The 19,005-nt window shown below is 26.0% G+C and overlaps 1 protein-coding gene across 1 annotated transcript; it reads left to right on the plus strand.

Annotated features, from left to right (window-relative positions):
- Positions 1 to 581: 581 nt before the first annotated feature.
- Positions 582 to 18,674, plus strand: LOC129972477 (N6-adenosine-methyltransferase non-catalytic subunit-like). Its single transcript, XM_056086622.1, has 10 exons — positions 582 to 717; positions 6,428 to 6,516; positions 6,631 to 6,706; positions 9,092 to 9,154; positions 11,805 to 11,892; positions 12,880 to 12,970; positions 14,682 to 14,820; positions 15,450 to 15,542; positions 16,924 to 17,040; positions 18,054 to 18,674. Exons 1-10 carry the CDS (start codon positions 655 to 657, stop codon positions 18,516 to 18,518), a joined length of 1,284 nt encoding a protein of 427 aa, XP_055942597.1. The 5' UTR covers positions 582 to 654; the 3' UTR covers positions 18,519 to 18,674.
- Positions 18,675 to 19,005: the final 331 nt, after the last annotated feature.

Below are 19,005 nucleotides of genomic sequence, written 5' to 3' on the forward strand. Positions count from 1 at the left end.
AAAATTTATAAAATTTGGGTGTGACAGGTCAAAATTCATGTTGTTCTGGTTTCAAGTTTATAAAATAATGGTCACCTTAAGCTTAGAGCACTAGCTTGGTAACAATTGGCAATATTTAAATCGTTATTAACAGTGAAATTTGATTTTCTGATTTTTCAATTGTTTTTCCTCCTTGTGAATTCTTTAAACTTTCTGAAATGAAGGAGAAAGAAGTGGGGGAGGGGAGAAGTAATGTTAGGATGAAACTGCCAGGATGCTACTTGAACCATGAAATATATTATTGTAAAATAAACTTCAAATAATTTTAAAAAATTGATTAAAAATTGAAAAAGAAACATACGACTTTATAAAAAATAATTTTTGTACTGTTTTTGGAAGTTTTTGAAAAAAAATAAAAAAATTCGAATAGTTTTTAATTAATTAAAAGTCTAAAATTTTAAAAAATCGTTTTGAATTCGTAATTGCATATTTTCATCCTCAAGTTTGGTAGTTTTAGATCAAATGGTCCGGCTTGTAAGAACTTATATATTCATATTTTCCTTTATGGAATTTAGAAGCAGTATTCAAACATCTAAATTTGAAAAGAAAAGATGGATGCATCCATGAATTCAAATTGTTTATATCGGCATTTCTAAGATTTGACGGTAATTAAGTATGGAGATGCTTAAACATTTGAAGGAAAAATCTCAGAAAAGAAGGAAACTTTTAGCCCAACAGGTTAAATAAATTATAACTAATAATAAATTATAATCAATTTTTGTAACATTATAATCTTCTGTTTTTTGATTATTCGACGCTTTTGTGGTGGAAATACTTCAAAATAAAAAGTCATAAATACATATTTTCAAGAAGCGCGATAAGCATAGAAATCAAGTAGTTTATTGATATGGATTAAATTTTTGGAAAAAGATCGCAAAATATGTGAAAAGGGTTGTTTGTAAATAAATGAAACAAACGTTTTGTCTCATACTTTCTTTTTTCTTAATTTCAATTTTTGTATTTAATGAGCAATTTTTTTTTGGTACATTCGTTATATTATAGAAATATGATTTATAAAATGGTCTAAGAATGGAAATTGCAGATATTTATGGAAAACCTATCATTGTTTAAAAAATGTTATGGTTCTATCAGAAGTATACTTATATAAAAGACTGCTTAGGGTAAATTTCAAAGCCTCACTATTCCTCTTTTAAATCTATAATCTGCCTATTGTCTCCTTTTTCTCCCTTTCACTGAAAGTTTATCAGAAAGTGCAAAGATGGAAATTGAAGTAAAACTAATAATAATTTATCAAAATATTTTTTGATTATAAGATTGACATTTTATACCCTATTGCAATTTTATAATATCAAAAACTTTGGCTAGTTATTAACTTTAATTTTGTTTCACTAAAAGTTTAATTTATTATTAACAATCAAGAAATGAACTGGAAAAAGTTAAAAAAAATTATTTCTATTTGGGAAAAAAAAAAAAAAAATGCAAATATTTTACCTGCTTTGCAACTAAAGAAGTTAATAATTTAAGCCCGTATATATAACTGTTGAAATAGAATGATATTAAATCTATGAAAATTACTGAAGATTGTTCATCATTTTAGTCAAGTAAGAATTAATTCTAAACTAAAATAAACATACACTACTTAGCTAATTATGAATACTTAGAAAACTGCTTTCAAAATTGGGTAATAAATTTTCTGCAAATGCTTTAACCCTGAAACTAAAGGAAATTCCCTTGCTATGGAAGGTAAATAAAAAAATATATTGCAACCATCTAAAATATTCATTTATATAAACAAATTTATTAAATATGATTTTGTAACATAAAAAATTATCTGCTCAATATGTACAGGCTGGGGGTAAATCAGCATTCATATGTTATAAAATATCTAAAAAGATTAAATTTTTAGTGAAAAAAAGTGTCAATATTTTACCCATTTTAGTGACGCATATTGTTTGCCAATGGATTCTAAAACCTTCCATGTATTTGCACGTGCATTAGAATGGGTTTAATTAATCAAAATAGGGATGAGAGAAATATAAAAGGAGGAGATGTTTTAATTTAACAATAAAGTAAACTCGGACTTCTCATAGATTAAGTTAAAATGAAATAATAAGGTCAAAAATGACATGATACTCACATACAGGTGAAAAAAAATGACAGAAGTATTAAAAAGTATCTAATGGTGCGGGAATCAAGGTTGAAGAATTCTGGAAATGTGCTCATCCTTCTGTGTCTCACTCCTTAATGAGAATTGTCAAAAAGTGGTCATCTCAGGATTCTGAAACGAACAGTTCTTCGATTGATTATTACAACAAATGCTTTAATTTGTAATTAAGAATTGGTCATTTAATCATGTTATATAGTATAAATAAATAACATATATTAGTAAAATTGTCATTTTCTTATGCATTATGTAGATAAAAATATCTATGTCTTTTGAACTTATGGAAATCATCTAAAATGTTCAATTGTGCTTAATAAATAAAGTTTATCCTGATTTAAAAATTAACTTCTTAAAATCATACAACTAGAAAAAAATAAGTAAAATGAAAAATAAATGGTTTAAGAACTTGATGAAACTAAAATATTTGATATATATTTTAACCATAAAATTTCCTACTGCAAAATGTTATTTAAAAATACGGTTAAAATGATAGAAAAATTCCACAAATAAGTTTAAACCATTAAAAAGATAATTTCTGGAGTTGCTGTATACATTATTTTTGTGTGATAACATTTTTGAAAGTTCTCATCCAAAAGTATTAAAATTTTATTTAAAGTGTTTTTTTTAAGAATCTTTTTGATTTGTATATTCTCATACTTTAAAGTATATTTGTGTTAAGTCACTATGAATTTTGGTAACTATAAATCAAACACTTTGCTCTGTAATATACAAGTAAGTATAAAGCAGAAAATTTTACTATAGATATTAAATATGGATGGCTTTTTGATTTAAAAGGTATTATAAGGATATATCATAAAAATGTTTAAATAATATACTTTATTAAATCCTTTCAAAAATTGTTAATGAAATAATAGTAAACTTGCTGAGGTAATTTATTACATTATAGCATAATTACTTAAAGAGGGCTTAAATAAGAAATTTGTGCAGCTGCATTTTTTTTTTTTTTCGATTTTGTACTTAAAAATAAGATAAAATGCATACGATATACTTGATTTAGTAAATAAACCTCACATATAATAATAATAAAAATATATGTATTACTTTGTATCTTTAGAATTTTTTTGTATTCATAACTTAGAATTGACTTTTCATACATTTTGCCGAACGATAAAAAGATACTAGTTAATTTTAACGCCAAACAAAAAGTGTCAAGAAAAAATTTCACCAAATTATTAAAATATACTCAAATGTATAAATATATGTAAACAAATTTTTTGAAGCAGAGTTGTGGTTGAATAGACAGAGATTTTGAATTTTAAAGTTTGCATTTATTGCATCCCAGGAGGCATAATTTATGTACAAGAGGTGATGACGGACTAGCGTCTGATCACCAGCGATGCAAGAGCAGAAGAAACATAAAGGAGAGAAAATTTTCCCAGTGTTTCAATAGTATGAAATTCTGATAGGGATTTCTCTACACGTGTCGACTCAGGTAAGGGGGGATCTTTTAGAAAAATTTGTTTAGGTCAGGAATTTTTTAACCCTTCACTCAGAGTGTGGGAATCGCTGACGAAAGCATTTTTACATAGCTTTCTTTTGCATTAATTAAATAGATAAAGGGGAATGGGATCAGGAAATAAGAGAATATTTTAGAATGAAGTTAATATGTGCTGAATTGAGTTAAAAATTAGGAAATAAATTAAGTTTAAATTAGATTTTAAAATATCATTAAACATACATAGAATAAATATGTGCATAAATATAGAACAAATCACATGCTGCCAATTGAAATCTACAAATTGGTGAAATTTTTTCTTGGTGCTTTTTTGGTCACCATTACAACTGACAAATACCAAATAAAATGATTTTGTTCTATGTTCTTTCACCAGAAGGAGTGGTCACCCTAAAATTTTCTCACATACTCTTCATTATCACATACTCTTTATTATTATATCAGAGAACCTTACATAGAATTGGCATTCAATAGTTAAGAAATATTAACTTTTGGCATATACATTTAGCATTTTTATTGAATCTATTGTATGATCCTTGGTGAGCTTTTTAGCAATTAATCTCTAGCATGCAGTTAATAGTATTTGAAATTCAAATGTGTGTTTTAGACAGATTTTCCCCAATCAATTGAAACAAAAATTAGACACAGAACTACTTTTGCAGCCATAAAAACACATACAAAATTGATATATTTTATACCTGCGTTTTTAATTACATGTTTCTGAAAGAACAGACTGGCAGAGTGTTAACTCCTTGTTTAATTTTGCTCAAAATTTGATAGTTGTCTACACTATAAATATTAAATAATGTGTTGGATATATGTTATATGTACTGAATTTCATTTATCTATCTCTGTTTTGTAGTTATTGTGCTAACTTATTTTTGAACAGATGGACTTCTTCTAAATGGAGTTTGCTCAAAATTTGATGAAAATCTACAAATTTAGGATAAAAACCATATACCAAATTTCATCAATCTAACTCAAAGTATTTTTGAGTTATCTTTGTCATAAACAAACAGACATTTTCCAAAAATGTATTTTTTTTTTTTTTTTTTTTACTTGGTTAAAGGTCTAAAATGTGAAAGATTTGTTAAAATGTTGAGTTCAAACTTTTTGACAATTATTATATACACGAGAAAATAAAAATAAGAATAGGGCTTTGATCTCCATTATCACGAATTTCTGATGAAGTGGATATGCAGTTGGATTGAATATGAAGGCTATAATATGTTTTATCTCTAAGTATACCATGAGAAATCTTATGAAATTAATAGATTATCTTCCTTCTCCTAAAATGACCAGAGGTTTGAGAACTCCTCCTCCTTCAATCTGCATCTTTTAAAAAGATCTGAGCTTTTCAGAGGTGCGATTTTGGTCATCAGATTTCTATTTTTTTTTATATTTTTTATTTTGTTAAAAAAAAAATCGTAGCCATAATTGGCTACCAACTTGTGAAAACAGTTGCATCCTGAATATTCTTCCTCACTTTAGTGGAAACATTTTAATTTTTATGAATCAGAAGAAATGTACCTTTCTCATTAATATAGCCTTATGTTTTGTTCCACCTAATCACGGCACCTAGTCCATAACATATGCCTATCTATCCTACTTTAGGTATGCCAGATTATTATTATTTGATGTTTTTTAAATGTTTAATTATAATAGTAGATATACAAGAGCTTTATTGTGAGCAATTTTCCAATAAATGTATTTTCCAGGGACAATATGTTTTTTTTTTACTTTTATTGCCTACTGTTTGGAAGAGATCTTTCAGTGCTGTAAGAATAGTGAAAAGCTATCTCTTGTGTCTTACTAGATCTATTTCCTTTGAATTCTTTTATATAATTGTCCTAAAATCCCATTTCTTTCAGTAAGGATCTACTTATAAAAATTTTATTGGCTTTGCTGCTTGTTGTGAAAATCTAGAATTGTCAAGAACATATAGGAATTTTTACATTGATGTGATGAGCATGTAAAAAATAATAAGGATTGCCATTTCAAACAACAAAAGACAACTGTCACGTCTTTTATATATTCTATAACTCCTAAAAGTCTGTTGCAATAAGTAAATTTTAAACATACATATTTTGCTGTTATTAAACTACGTCAATGACAAAGTTTTTACGAGGAACCAGAGAAATGTGCCAGATTTTTTTCTTACAAGAAAATGTTTATTTTAACATTGCATAATAGTTTGTAAGACTATCATTTTAAATTAGGTACATTATGTATATTATTACCCCGTAAATCAGAAGCAAACTTAAATGCACATTTTTTGCATCATTGTTTTAAATCAAGAGATTCCATAATAAGGATAATTTTTTGAAATTTAAAATGAAGTTAAGAGATATCTATTAATAGCATTTTTTATTAAACATTTTCTTTCTTATAAATAATAATTTGGTACTTTTTCATTAACTGTATGTATGCATCAAATGAGCAAAGCACTATACTTTCAAGTAATAAAAATACATATTGTAGTGTTTAGAGTTGCTGTATTTGTGCTGTTATACACATTTTATTATTATTATTATTATTGTGCAATTAGCTAAGTGACATTTCAACCCAGCCTTTGTATGCCATTTTTTGTATATATATATATATATATAAAATAATGATCTATGAATATATGAATCTATGAATAATAATATGCTAAGATTCATAGATTCATATTTTTTAAATGAGACTATAATGATTTTTCTACTTTCGTGTTGTTAAACTCTTTTCTTTTTCTTTCTGTACAAAATATTAATTTCATTTCTAAGTCTGAGATGTAATTTTTATTTCAGCTTGGAGCTGGAAGTACTGACAACCTCAGCTCAATTTTAGGAAACCAAGAGGATAGAAATGCAAGTGATGCTTCTAAAAAGTCTAAATCGTGAGTTAGTTTATTATTATTTTTTTTAATTTATTTTAAAAATTTTTAAAATTTAACTGTAACAAATGAAAATTTTAGAGCTTTTTTTCTGAAATGCATGTTTATCTTTTTTAGAGACCCATTATTTTTCTCACTTAATGAAAATAAAAGTGAAGAATTTACAGTTGATAAGCAATCTACTTCTTCAGAAGTAAGATCTCACTCATTTTAATATATTATATCTATTCTTAATAACAGGTTTATAATTTATATAGATTATTTAAATGGAATTGATATATCCAAAGTGGATATGTGCATCTTGTTTAACAATTATTGCTACTGAAAATGTCTTGTTATAATTAAAAAAGATATGTTATAAGTTGTGTATTATACCAATTTGTTTCATTATTTAATATTATCCATTTTTTTAGAATTCTTGTTAATTTATTTCTATAGCAAGTACATGATCTAATTGCTGTAAAGGTTGTAATTTTAAAAATAATTTTTAAAAATTAATTTAAATTTTAAAAATCTGATTTGACAATATACTATATGTTTATTGAATTATTCATATTTTAGATTTTTTCCAGACTAGCTTCTTTTGTAATTGAAATTTAAAAATCAGCTTAAAAATTGCCTTTTCAGAAAGCTATATTAGTTTCAAGTTGATTTTATTTTTTATTTTCACGAAATTTATTAAAAAGAATCAGATATCAATTATTGAAATCACATTTCATGATCAATAGTATAAAATAAAAACTAGGTAATGCTTTTCAAATTGGAAGTTTAAAAAAAATATTGATATTTATTGCTTTTAATTTAGAAAAGTAGAAACTTAGAATATATTTAGAGTTTTTATCCAAAAATAATAGTGTCTGAATTTTTTGTAAAGTAGTTATTTTAACCCTTTTAACAATATTTTTTCCTGAATATAATAAAGATATTATTTATCATTTTTTTTGAAAAAAAATAATTATAATGAAATGGCATTTGGGGAAGATGTGTGTTTTGTTCTTCTTTCAATCTGAATTGTTTATGATTTTATTATATCATTTAAGTGAAATTTTTAAATCATATTTCTAATTTGAAAAATTTCTTCTCATTATTTATAATGAAAATTATAGTAATTTTTGTAGATTGTAGGCATAATTTTGTTTGTATTTGTCTGGTTGCCCATTGAATAAAATTCTACTTTTTTAAAATGAGAGTATATGTATAATCAATAAATAGTTTCACATTTTAAAAATTGGTATCATTTCTTTTATTGATATAGATGCAAATGCATCTTTTAACTGCAAAACAACTACTTTGTTGAATCAAATTTGATTTTAAGGAGAAAAATAACAAAAGGATGATGAATTTTAGTAATGTAACTGATAATATGAAAACTCTTTCTTAAAATGTATAATTTATAAAAACTAACATTTAAAAAAATTACAATACACAAAAATTAATTATACTATTTATGAAAATTAATATTTATCAGCTAACATTAACAAAAACTAACATATAAATGGCCCAAGAGGTTAGTAATATTAGGAATAATAAACTTTAAAAAGAAATGCAAAGCATATTTTTAAAGTAATGGTTATATTTTTGACTTCTAATCAAGTCTTTATAAACTGAAAACATTTCATTTGGACATTTTTAAAAATGTGTTGCATTATTTATTAAATGAATATGTTGAATTAAAAACAACAGAATATGTTGAATTAAAATAAAAATGGCCTGACTACTTTCAAGATTAAATATGGTTAACTAATGCAGTAATTAGCCACATGTAATAGTGCATCTTTTTTTTAAAAAAAAAAAGATTGTTAGAATTGAAGCATTATGAAAATTGCAGATTACCAAAAGGTTATGAATTAATTTATAGGTATTAATTCAAGATTCGATTGTAATTTATTGTACTTCACGCAGTTATTGTACTGTCATGTAAATAATTAGGCATCTAATTACTTTTTGGAATGCAAAAGATTCGTAAAATTTGTGAGAATTTGAGTCGACAACTTAGCATGAAAAGAATAGTTTACATGTATCATATTATCATTCAGTATTTAAAATAAATTTTCAGTAAGTAATTATGAAGAATGCAATTGATATTAAAACCTTTTTTTGAGATTGCACTAATATTTATTTCATATCGTTTGACCATAACATTTCATTTTAAATTGTATATATGTTTCTATTATATCAAAAGTTCTACTATTTTTTATTTTTTTTTGTAGTATTGAAAAGACTAGATCTTTCAGGAAAGACAGAAGTTTATTACTTTGAATGAGTTTGTTTATTCAATGTAAAAATCTTTATCCTTATTAAAAAACTTGCAAGTAGAATGATCTTTTTAGAAGTTACATTTAGATGTTTCTTAATTTCTTATATATGATTTTTAAAATCATTTTGCTTTAGTAAGCAGATAATATCATAATTTTTAAATTGAATAATTGTTATAACAAACAATTTTATTGTCATGCTCACAATGCAGTTTCTTTAGAACTGTTTTGGATTTTAGATTATAAACAATGTATATCTTTATTCCTATGAAATAATCGTTGTTTTTTTATTTTTATGAATAATACATTTTATTTTTCATTAGGATCCAGCAGAAGTAGTAGATGATAAAGTCAGGACTTATACTGATTCCAGTACCTTTTTGAAAGTAAATTCTTTTTTTTAAATAACAATTTTATTGCTGTGTTGCTTTTATATATATATATGTATAATGTGTGTGTGTGTGTAAGCATTATTTTGTTTGAAGCAGAATGCAGTTTTGAAGAAAGAAAGACTCATTGAAGTTTTAAAATTTGCTTTATTTTCTCTCCCAGAAGGCAGCAAGCAGGCATGTTTATGAGCAAGCGGCGGGGACAAGCACGTCCACTCAGTGAACACATTAGCCAAGAAGTGGCGTAAAAATAGAAAGAAACAAATTATCCCCCTATTAATAAGAATTTCCATGGCATGTCAAAAAAAAAAAAAAAAGCAAGGGAACCACAGGGATTTTTTAGAAGAATTTGTAAAGTCAGCAGTATTTTGTCCCTTCACACAGAGAATGTGGAAATGTCGGCGTTCAGCCGATTCTGCAATTTTATAAAGCTTTCCTTGAATTAATTAAGTAGAGAAAGTAGAATTGGATCAGGAAATAAGAGAATGAAATTACTATGGGCTAAATTAAGATAAAACTTAACTTGGATTAAATTAAGAGCACACACACATTATTTTTGTACATATCAGCAATGGATTAAGGAAATATTATGATTAATGTGCATTTCAGACATGAAGACAAGCAGGCAACAGAGTAGATATTCAGTTTCCAGAGCAGCTATAAAAATGTTACTAAATTCTCAGATGGTTGGAAGTGGACAGAAAAGTCTTAATCTAAAAGTGATAAAAATCTAAAAGTGACATTAGTAGAGATATATATAATTCTAAGATTCAAAATATATCCTAAAACCATGGAAAGAGAAAATAATGCTCTGTGCTAGAAAGGATCCAATCCCACATTACCTTTACAAATTCAATATATCACTTCGGATTGTTGTAGCAAAGGATATATCAAAAGTTTATTCAGTACATTTGTCTATTAACATATTTGTGATATCATAAAACCTCAGCTTCTTGTGTTTTTCAAGAATATTTGAAATGTATTGTTAATCATCTTTAAAAAAATTTCAAATTTATTTAAGCAAATAGTTAATTTTTCTCTTATATCTTTCAAATCAGTCTCTCCCTCCTCATATATTTCAATCATCATGTTTTTCATAGTTTTTATATAGTTAAATAATATTAACAAAATTTGAATATGGAAGCTGCATTCACAGACTATGCAAATAAGGTGTTTGCAAATATACAAGAGTGGAATTTATCTAAAAGAATTAATTTTTTCAGTTACTTTTGGCTCTTTCTGAAGGCTACAAATTTGTGATCTACCTAAGACTAAAAAATTCGCCTTAAAGATGGATTTTCATTTTTGGTGTTATACAGGTGGTTATCAAAATAATGGAAACACCTTAGATATATTACGAATCCTTTATTAGTATGGTGTAGGACCGCCTTCGGCATGTAATACAGCTTGGATTCTCCTAGGAATTGATTCATACAAGTGTTGAATAGTGTTTAAAGGAATATTGTACCATTCTACCTGAATATATTGTGAAAGTTCTGGGAAAGATGCCGATGGAGGATATTGATTCCATATTGAATGCTCTAAAATAGACCACAATGGTTCACTTATATTGAGCAGATGTGTAATTTCATCCTCGTGGTCATCAAACCATGATTGGGCAAGTTTCACTGCATGGATAGGTTATAATCCTGGAAAATTCCATCTTAAGCATTTAGCACAGAACTTTGCAAATATTTAATACCTTAATACAAAACTTCTCTTTATTAACAGTAAGCAATTTTTCTATGAAAATTACAACATAGAAGCCAAGTTGACACTAAAGAATGTTCAGTGAATTGAATATATATATATATATATATAAAGGACCATAAAATACTAGATTTCAGTACTAATAAGGGAGAAATGTTATTCAATTCATATTAATATATATGCTTTTGTTGAAAATAGTTTTGCTAAATTATGAGATTGTAATCACTAAAAACCCCTCCTTTTATTTTTATACTCAATCATTTTTATAACCAGTCCTTTGTTTTACTTAAAACTCTATTGGTAACTTGTTTAACAATGATACTATACAAGAGTTGTGAGTACAACTTTTACATTCAATCAATTTATTTTCTTAATATTATTTTTTCAAGCATTCAAACTGGTATTTCGTAATTTATGCGTATATTGTCTACAAATTATCGTATTTATTCTCTTGAGATATCTGTCTAAATACTTTTTGCAGACTGACTTTTTAAAATGTGTAAGTGAAGACTAGATGCATTGTGTAAACATTTCTGCTTATTTAGAATTATCAACTGTATTTAGTATTTTAATCTTACAGTACGAGTCAGTCTAATATTCCTTTTTACCAGAATTAGTTAAAAGAGAAATCGAGTGCATCTTCTTGTGCCTTGGCATTTAAAAAGAAGTATAGATGGTGGAATTTTAAATATTTTATTTGCTGACAGAATTTTGCAAAGTTTTTAATGGAATTGATATAATGTTTTCATAATATTACATACTAATAATTTTTAGTAATTAGGTCATTTTTCTAGTAATTATTGTGTTACAATATTGGTACAAAAAATGAAATTTATTTTCTTATTCTGATTATAAAGTATGCTTTTCACAATATTGATTTTTTCATTGTCAAACAGTTTGTATGAAATGTGATTTTTAAAATGAGATTTTCTCATAGGGAACACAAAGTGCTAATCCACACAATGACTACTGCCAACACTTTGTTGATACCGGACAAAGACCTCAGAATTTTATTCGAGATGTGGGTAAGAAACTTTTCAAACATGAACTTTTATTTATATTTCATTGTTTTCTGTGTTTAATTAACTTTCATCATTTTATTCAAAACTTATTTTCAATATAATTATTTTATAAACTCAATTTTCTGCTTTTTTATCTTTTCAACCTATTTGACTCTTCTGCATGTAAAATTTTATCCCTTTATTTGATGCAAGTACTTCAGTTTCACATTCATTAAATATCATATCTTACTAACACTGTAGAAAGATTAAATGGTTTCTAGAATTTAAATTAATGTTAATTTTCGATCTTTATTTTCTGTATTAATTTAAATTTTTTTGGCATATTTAAATAATGCACAGATCTTTAGCTTTTGTATTAGAAACTTGGCTGTAATAAACACAGACACTTTGCTGTATTTTTGTTAAAAACACATGCACACATATACCGCTTTTTTTTCTCAATAAATCATTGCATCCAGCATATATGAAACATCTGAACATTAAAAATGGGATGTTAAATGACAAAAGTGTATATGTGTATATTACTTATCTTTTATTTTTATACAATATTTGAATGCATTCGTCTGTTACAAGTATGAAGCTAACTAAGTGAAAGATTGTTTTAAATATTAATAATGGGTATATTGGCTTACTATTTATTAAGCACGTGCAAAGTAAATTGTAAATAATATATATATAAATGGAACGAATTTGGTAGAGATGGTCCAGTGTCTATAAGGCTATCAAACTTAAACTGATTTGGTTTGTTTTTCATTGTATAAATTTTGTACATTAATTAGTTACGCAGATTCAAGGAATAGTGTACCAAATTATTATTATTCAAGTAAAGGAAATTACAAATGATTAAATATATGAAAATATAGCTTTAACATCTTGTTTTATATATTTTTAAAAATCATTGATATATTTCTGTCAAAATATTATGTGGCAATTTTTTTATTAAACTTTATTACATAGAAAATGTGTATAGTTCTTTTATTTTTTAAATAGGTTTAGCTGACAGATTTGAAGAGTACCCAAAACTAAAAGAGCTTATAAGATTGAAAGACGAAGTTATTGCTGCTACAGCGACTCCTCCAATGTAAGTTTCATTTACAATTATTTTTAAAGAAAAATCAAACAGAATTTTTTTATATATTAAATGCTTTTTTCAAAAAGTAGGCAGAGTTTTTTTTTTTTTAAATGTTCATTCCTTTTTAATATTAGATTATAATACTTTTTATTGGTCTTACAAAAAAAAAAAAAAAACTAATATTATAGAGAAATTAATGTCCAATAAATAATGATTAATGATACTTTATTCTACGTGAAAACGCAAGTAGCAAAACATAGCTAAAGATACACAGAAATAGCACTTATAGAAATCAATCAATAAAACTCTTTATTAGAATAAAACTAACCGCACAGGGGAGCAGATTCTTTCCAGTTACAAATTCCTAACAATATTTAACTATTTTAAATCATTTCAGATTTAACTAAGACTATTGATAGAAGTTAAATATTTGCTTTTTACTAAAAAGACAACTTAAAAAAAAAAAAAGTAGCAGTATTTTTGCTTTTATTTTTTAGATGCATATGATGCATTTTTAGATGAATTTATTTAAAATAAAAAAAGTTGGAAAAATATTATATTTTTTTATATAAGAATATGATTTTAATACATGAGTAACTAAATATCATGTATTATGTAACTAAATGCACTCTACTTAGATATACTAGAAAAAAATTCTAAAATTACTTTACCTACTGATGGTCTTTAATCATTTTTTTTAATTCTGATGTTATTTGCTAATATTTCATACACTTTCAACGATAAAGACTTTTTTGAATATACTAAATAATCTTTTCTGTGATGCTAACATGGTTATTATGCTGTATCTCTAAAAATTTATTTTAAATTCCATACATGATAACTAACTTCACATAAATGCATATTATTTGTATTATCCTGGACATAATGAGAATACTCCAGTAATTAATTACAACAACTTGAATGCACATAATATTTTACTTATTTGTGATTGGCAATACATGGGTAAATAAATATATTTAAAAATGCACGTGACATGCAATCTGCATATAATCTTTGTAAATATTAAATTATTTAATCTCATAGTATAATAAAGAAACTGAAGTATATATTTAGGAGAAATATTTCTTTCCATGAGACTAAGATTTTATACAACTCTCCAATTTTAACAAAAAGACTAATTATGCACCAAATTTCATCCATCTAGTTCATATTTTTGTGCTAAATTATTGCATACATTATACATGTAGGCAGGCCTGCAGTTATTACAATTGCTGTTAAGTTGACATACATATACTGTTCAAAAAAGAGTTTTTAGATTTGGCAAGGTTTAAAATATAGATATTCATAACAATCTCTTTATGAAGTCAAAATTGTGATCTACTTTCTCTCTTTAAAGATAAATTAAAATAGTTTGTCATTTTTTTATGTTAGCTTTCATTTATATTTTTAATTAAAATTTAATAGCAAAAAAAGTGTAAACAAAAAAGTTTATATATTGCAATTATATTAAATAGAAATAAAATATACAAAAATGTGATCTTGCAAAATATAATATGATTATAGAAAATCACATTCTTGCATAGGATAAGCATGTATAGATATCTAATTTTTTTAATCTTAAAAATAGAGACAAATGCCTTTTATAAAACAAATGACAACTGAAAATATTATGTATATAAAAATTTCCCTGTTATTGAAGTTATGGGATTAGTTCAATTTTATACGATATTTTCATTGTTTAATATTTCTTTTCATTTAGGTACCTTAAATGCGATTTGGAAACTTTTGACTTTCGTGAATTGAACTGCAAATTTGATGTAATCCTAGTTGAAGCTCCTCTAGAAGAGTATCAGAGAACTTATGGAATGACTAATATGAAATTTTGGACTTGGGAAGAAGTAAGTGAAATATTTTAATATCAAATATAACTTTTAATTTCAGTTCATTACTTCATCCAGATACTGAAATTTGGACTATAAAAATGTAAGTATAGTATTATTAAACATAAATTTTAATAAAAGGTTTATAATGTCATAATTATTTTGAAAGCATCATGAAATAATTGAATCAACCATACATTTATCAAGAAGAAGAAAACCATGCATTTACTGTGTTTGATAGTCTTTTGGATCTTTATGAAATTAATTTGTAAAATGGTTTTATGAATGTGAGATTTCATTAAATCTTATTTCTAACGTAAACAAGCTTTATAACATATTATTTTTAACATGCTTTTTGTTTAAGTATGTAAAAGTGTTTCCACTTTAGTTATAATTAATATTAATACAATTGATTACGGCATTTAATATGATTTTTATATATTATAGACTGATGAACATTGTGTGCTTTTTAGCCATGCAAGAAAATTGAACAACAGAAGTTTCAGTAGTTTACTGAATAAAATTTAAATATGGAAATTTTATAATTTGTCCATTTTTTTTCTTTCTTAATTGCAACAAGATATGAATTTGTGAAATTGAAAATCATATTGCAAATTTATTTATTTCCATTTTTCTTTTCTTTTTAGATAATGAAGTTAGAAATTGAAGAAGTGGCCGCTCCACGATCTTTCATCTTTCTATGGTGTGGTTCTTCTGATGGGCTAGATTTAGGACGACAAGTGAGAAAAATAATATTTAAATCAACTGAAAATGTTTTATTTCCAGTAAAATCTTCCATCATATATTTGAGAATAAGGTAAAACTTTTCAGCTGTAAAGACTGCCAATTTTATACAAAATTTTCATTTGAGCTGCAAGTGTATTATATCATTAAAACCTATTTTCAAACTTAGGAATTATTTATAATTTCATTTCATATAATGAATTTTTAATATAATTTCTTGATCTAAGGATTAACAATAATACTGCTGTACAGTTTTTATTATCATATGATAAGTGCCATCAAACCAAGTTTCTTCATTGAATGAATGCATGTATTAATTTTCTGTATATATTATATGCAGAAATGTATTCTTCGCTAAATAACTTCTCAGTTTAAAGTATTTATGAGAACATGTCAACTGTTCCATCGCTTTTAAATTGATTTTGTAATTTTTGCAATCCTTCATTTTATATAATTTCAGTCAAGTACAACATTAACCCTCTTTTACAGTGTTGAAGGTTCCAAAGAAATAATGGCGTAAACTGTAAGAAATTATTTACTTTTAATTAACACTTAATCTGATAGACCAAGAAAAAAATATTATAAACAAGAGGATTGAAAATGAGGTGCAATATTGTACTTTTCACTTAAATTAAAAATGAGAAAAGCACTATTTTAATCCTTTGTCAGTCTTTTCATATTTTTTTATTTACTGGTCGTCTTTTAGCTCTAATTTACTTTTTATATAATATTCAATAATTTATCATCCCAATATCAGCATGACAGAATAAACTGTTTATATTTTAATTTCAATAAATATTGTACCATCTTAGTAGGGGCTGCTGATATAAACCCCTTCACTGTTGATATATGTAGCTATCTATTATTGAAAGTGCATTACCACTTTCCAGTTTAATTAATGTGTCCTGGGGGTTAAAATCTGGTTTCATAAAAGAAATCTGCCGTGCATGTAGGCTTTACAAATGAAAAAATATATTGAAAATTCATTGTCTACATGTGTGATATGGAAATTTGAAGAAGGGTGCATCATCTTGGTTATCTTCACCATCTAATCACAATTAAAGAGTAGTAATTAATAATAGTTTAATTAGATTAGTGACAGACAACATTAACTATAATTGTTAAAGTAGCCACTATAGATATGCTCTTACATTTTATATTGAATGAAAGTATGTAGGGAAAATTAGATTTCTGCCACTTAAACGAAATTCTTAAATGTCAGTGAAAATATTGAAATGATTTTTACCTCTATTTTTTAAATATTCTGGGAACTCTTGTTATTTTGTGTGCTCTGAATCATCATGAGTTAAATAATATATCTTGAATATCTTATACTTGAATTATGTATTAATTTTTTTTTTTTTCATTTCATTTTAGTGTTTAAGGAAGTGGGGTTTTCGAAGATGTGAAGACATATGTTGGATTAAAACTAATATAACTAATCCTGGTCACACAAAAAATTTAGAACCCAGGGCTATATTTCAGAGAACAAAGGTAAGTTAATTTATCTAGACACTCACCTTATAGACTATCAGTGATTCATATAATTTATATATTTTAATTCTATATTCACGATCTTTTAGAGGATATGTACTTAGGCAAAGCATATCCTTAAGCACCATTTTCATGCTAAAAGCTTCATCAATACATATAGTTCTTCCAAACATAAGTTCAGATAAAAAATTTTTATAAATATGGTTAGTGTTGGCTTAATTTTCACATTTCTCCTCCCCCCTTAGGACTGAAATTGAAATGTATGAATTGCATATTTCTAAAAATCTGTTCCTTGGTATAGTTATAGTAAAAAACAGTGTTGTAAATATTATGTTTGAAGAAAAATAATTTTTAAATTCGATTTCCTAATGGTGCTTATTAGAATTACTATTGCTTTAAAAATTATCACTTCATTATTTGTCACATTCTGGAAGAGCTTGTCAGGACAACTAGCATATTTTCTGTGCGAAATCATTTTTTTTTTAATTCACAATATCTATAATAATTCTGCTACTGAAAAACAGATTTAAAAAAAATCAACTTTTATACATTGTTTAAATTTGGTCCAGTTCTCATTAAACAATTCATCTTCAATAGTGATTTTATTTTAGAAGACTAACTAGTAGCAGATTCATAAAAAACATCTAATGCAAAAATTTTTCTTTATAATCTCTGTGTTCGAAAAAAATTAACTTCTTATTCACTGTTATTTACTAATATCACTAATTTCAGAAATTCTTTCATTCATAATTTTACTATTTTTTATTTAGATATCTTGATTCTTAGTCTTGACTTATAAAATGAAACTCAATATAACCTCGCCACATGTCTCATGTTTCTATATGAATTCTAGAAAATTAAATGATGGAAACTGCCCTTAAGTACAAGCAAAATGAATAAATTTTTCTTGATAAAACTAAATAGAATAAGAAAAAAAGGCTGCCATTAGTCTGTTTGCTGAATAATAAAGTCATTAACACAAAATTTCATAGAAATTTATTTTTGTATTTCAGGAACATTGCCTGATGGGCATCAAAGGTACAGTGCGAAGAAGTACGGATGGTGATTTCATCCACGCAAACATAGACATTGACTTAATAATTTCTGAAGAACCTGAATATGGAAGTATTGCAAAACCTGAAGAGATTTTCCACATTATTGAACATTTCTGCCTTGGGAGACGACGTCTTCATATTTTTGGGAGAGACAACACTGTGCGTCCAGGATGGCTAACTATAGGACCAGGCCTAACCAATAGCAACTTCAACAGAGAAGCATATGCCTCCTATTTTAATAAGGGAGTTGATGATTATTTGACTGGGGCTTCAGAAAGGATTGAGGCCCTTCGTCCAAAATCACCTACACCTAAGTCCAAAGGAAGTGGATCTGGTGCCTCTGGCCGTGGAGGGAATACACGAGGTGGAGGTCGTTCACGCATTGCTAACCGAGGGAGAGGTTCACATCGAGGAAGACAGTAAAAATTTTAAATGTTTTTTTTCTATGTGACTGCAAGCTACTGCCATTCATCTTTCTTATTTAACCAGAAAGATGTGCTTTAGCAGTTTTATTTTAGTGGAATTGTTTTTTTTAGAAACTTAATATGGATTCCTAATAAAATTTATCTTTTGTAATAATGCATTTCATTAAAATTGACGGTCATTCCATTAATTAAAAAAATGGTGATTATCTGCATTATGACAAAATATTGGATATCTAAACAAAACTGAATTTTTCAACTTATAATCAATGTGTTTGCAATAAAGACATAAAAGATCATGCAGAAGATAAAATTATACTATTTTATGTGTGTATTATGCTGATTAATATATTTGTAGTCTTGCTGTTTCCATAACAGTTAACCCTAACATCTCAAAGAGATTCTAATACTTTATGTACAATTAAAAATTATCATATACAGAAAAACTATAAAAAATTTGAAATGGGGGGGGGGGGTAGACACATCCT

The sequence above is a fragment of the Argiope bruennichi genome, chromosome 6, assembly GCF_947563725.1.
Source record: "Argiope bruennichi chromosome 6, qqArgBrue1.1, whole genome shotgun sequence".
Classification (NCBI taxonomy): domain Eukaryota; kingdom Metazoa; phylum Arthropoda; class Arachnida; order Araneae; family Araneidae; genus Argiope; species Argiope bruennichi.

What these genes read in the sequence shown, in the direction of transcription:
- LOC129972477 (XM_056086622.1), top strand. Translation starts at nt 655, where the DNA reads ATGGAGATGCTTAAACATTTGAAGGAAAAATCTCAGAAAAGAAGGAAA. An exon ending in GGCTAGATTTAGGACGACAA is followed by an intron (nt 15,543 to 16,923) that starts GTGAGAAAAATA and finishes ATTTCATTTTAG; the next exon opens with TGTTTAAGGAAGTGGGGTTT. An exon ending in CTATATTTCAGAGAACAAAG is followed by an intron (nt 17,041 to 18,053) that starts GTAAGTTAATTT and finishes TTTGTATTTCAG; the next exon opens with GAACATTGCCTGATGGGCAT.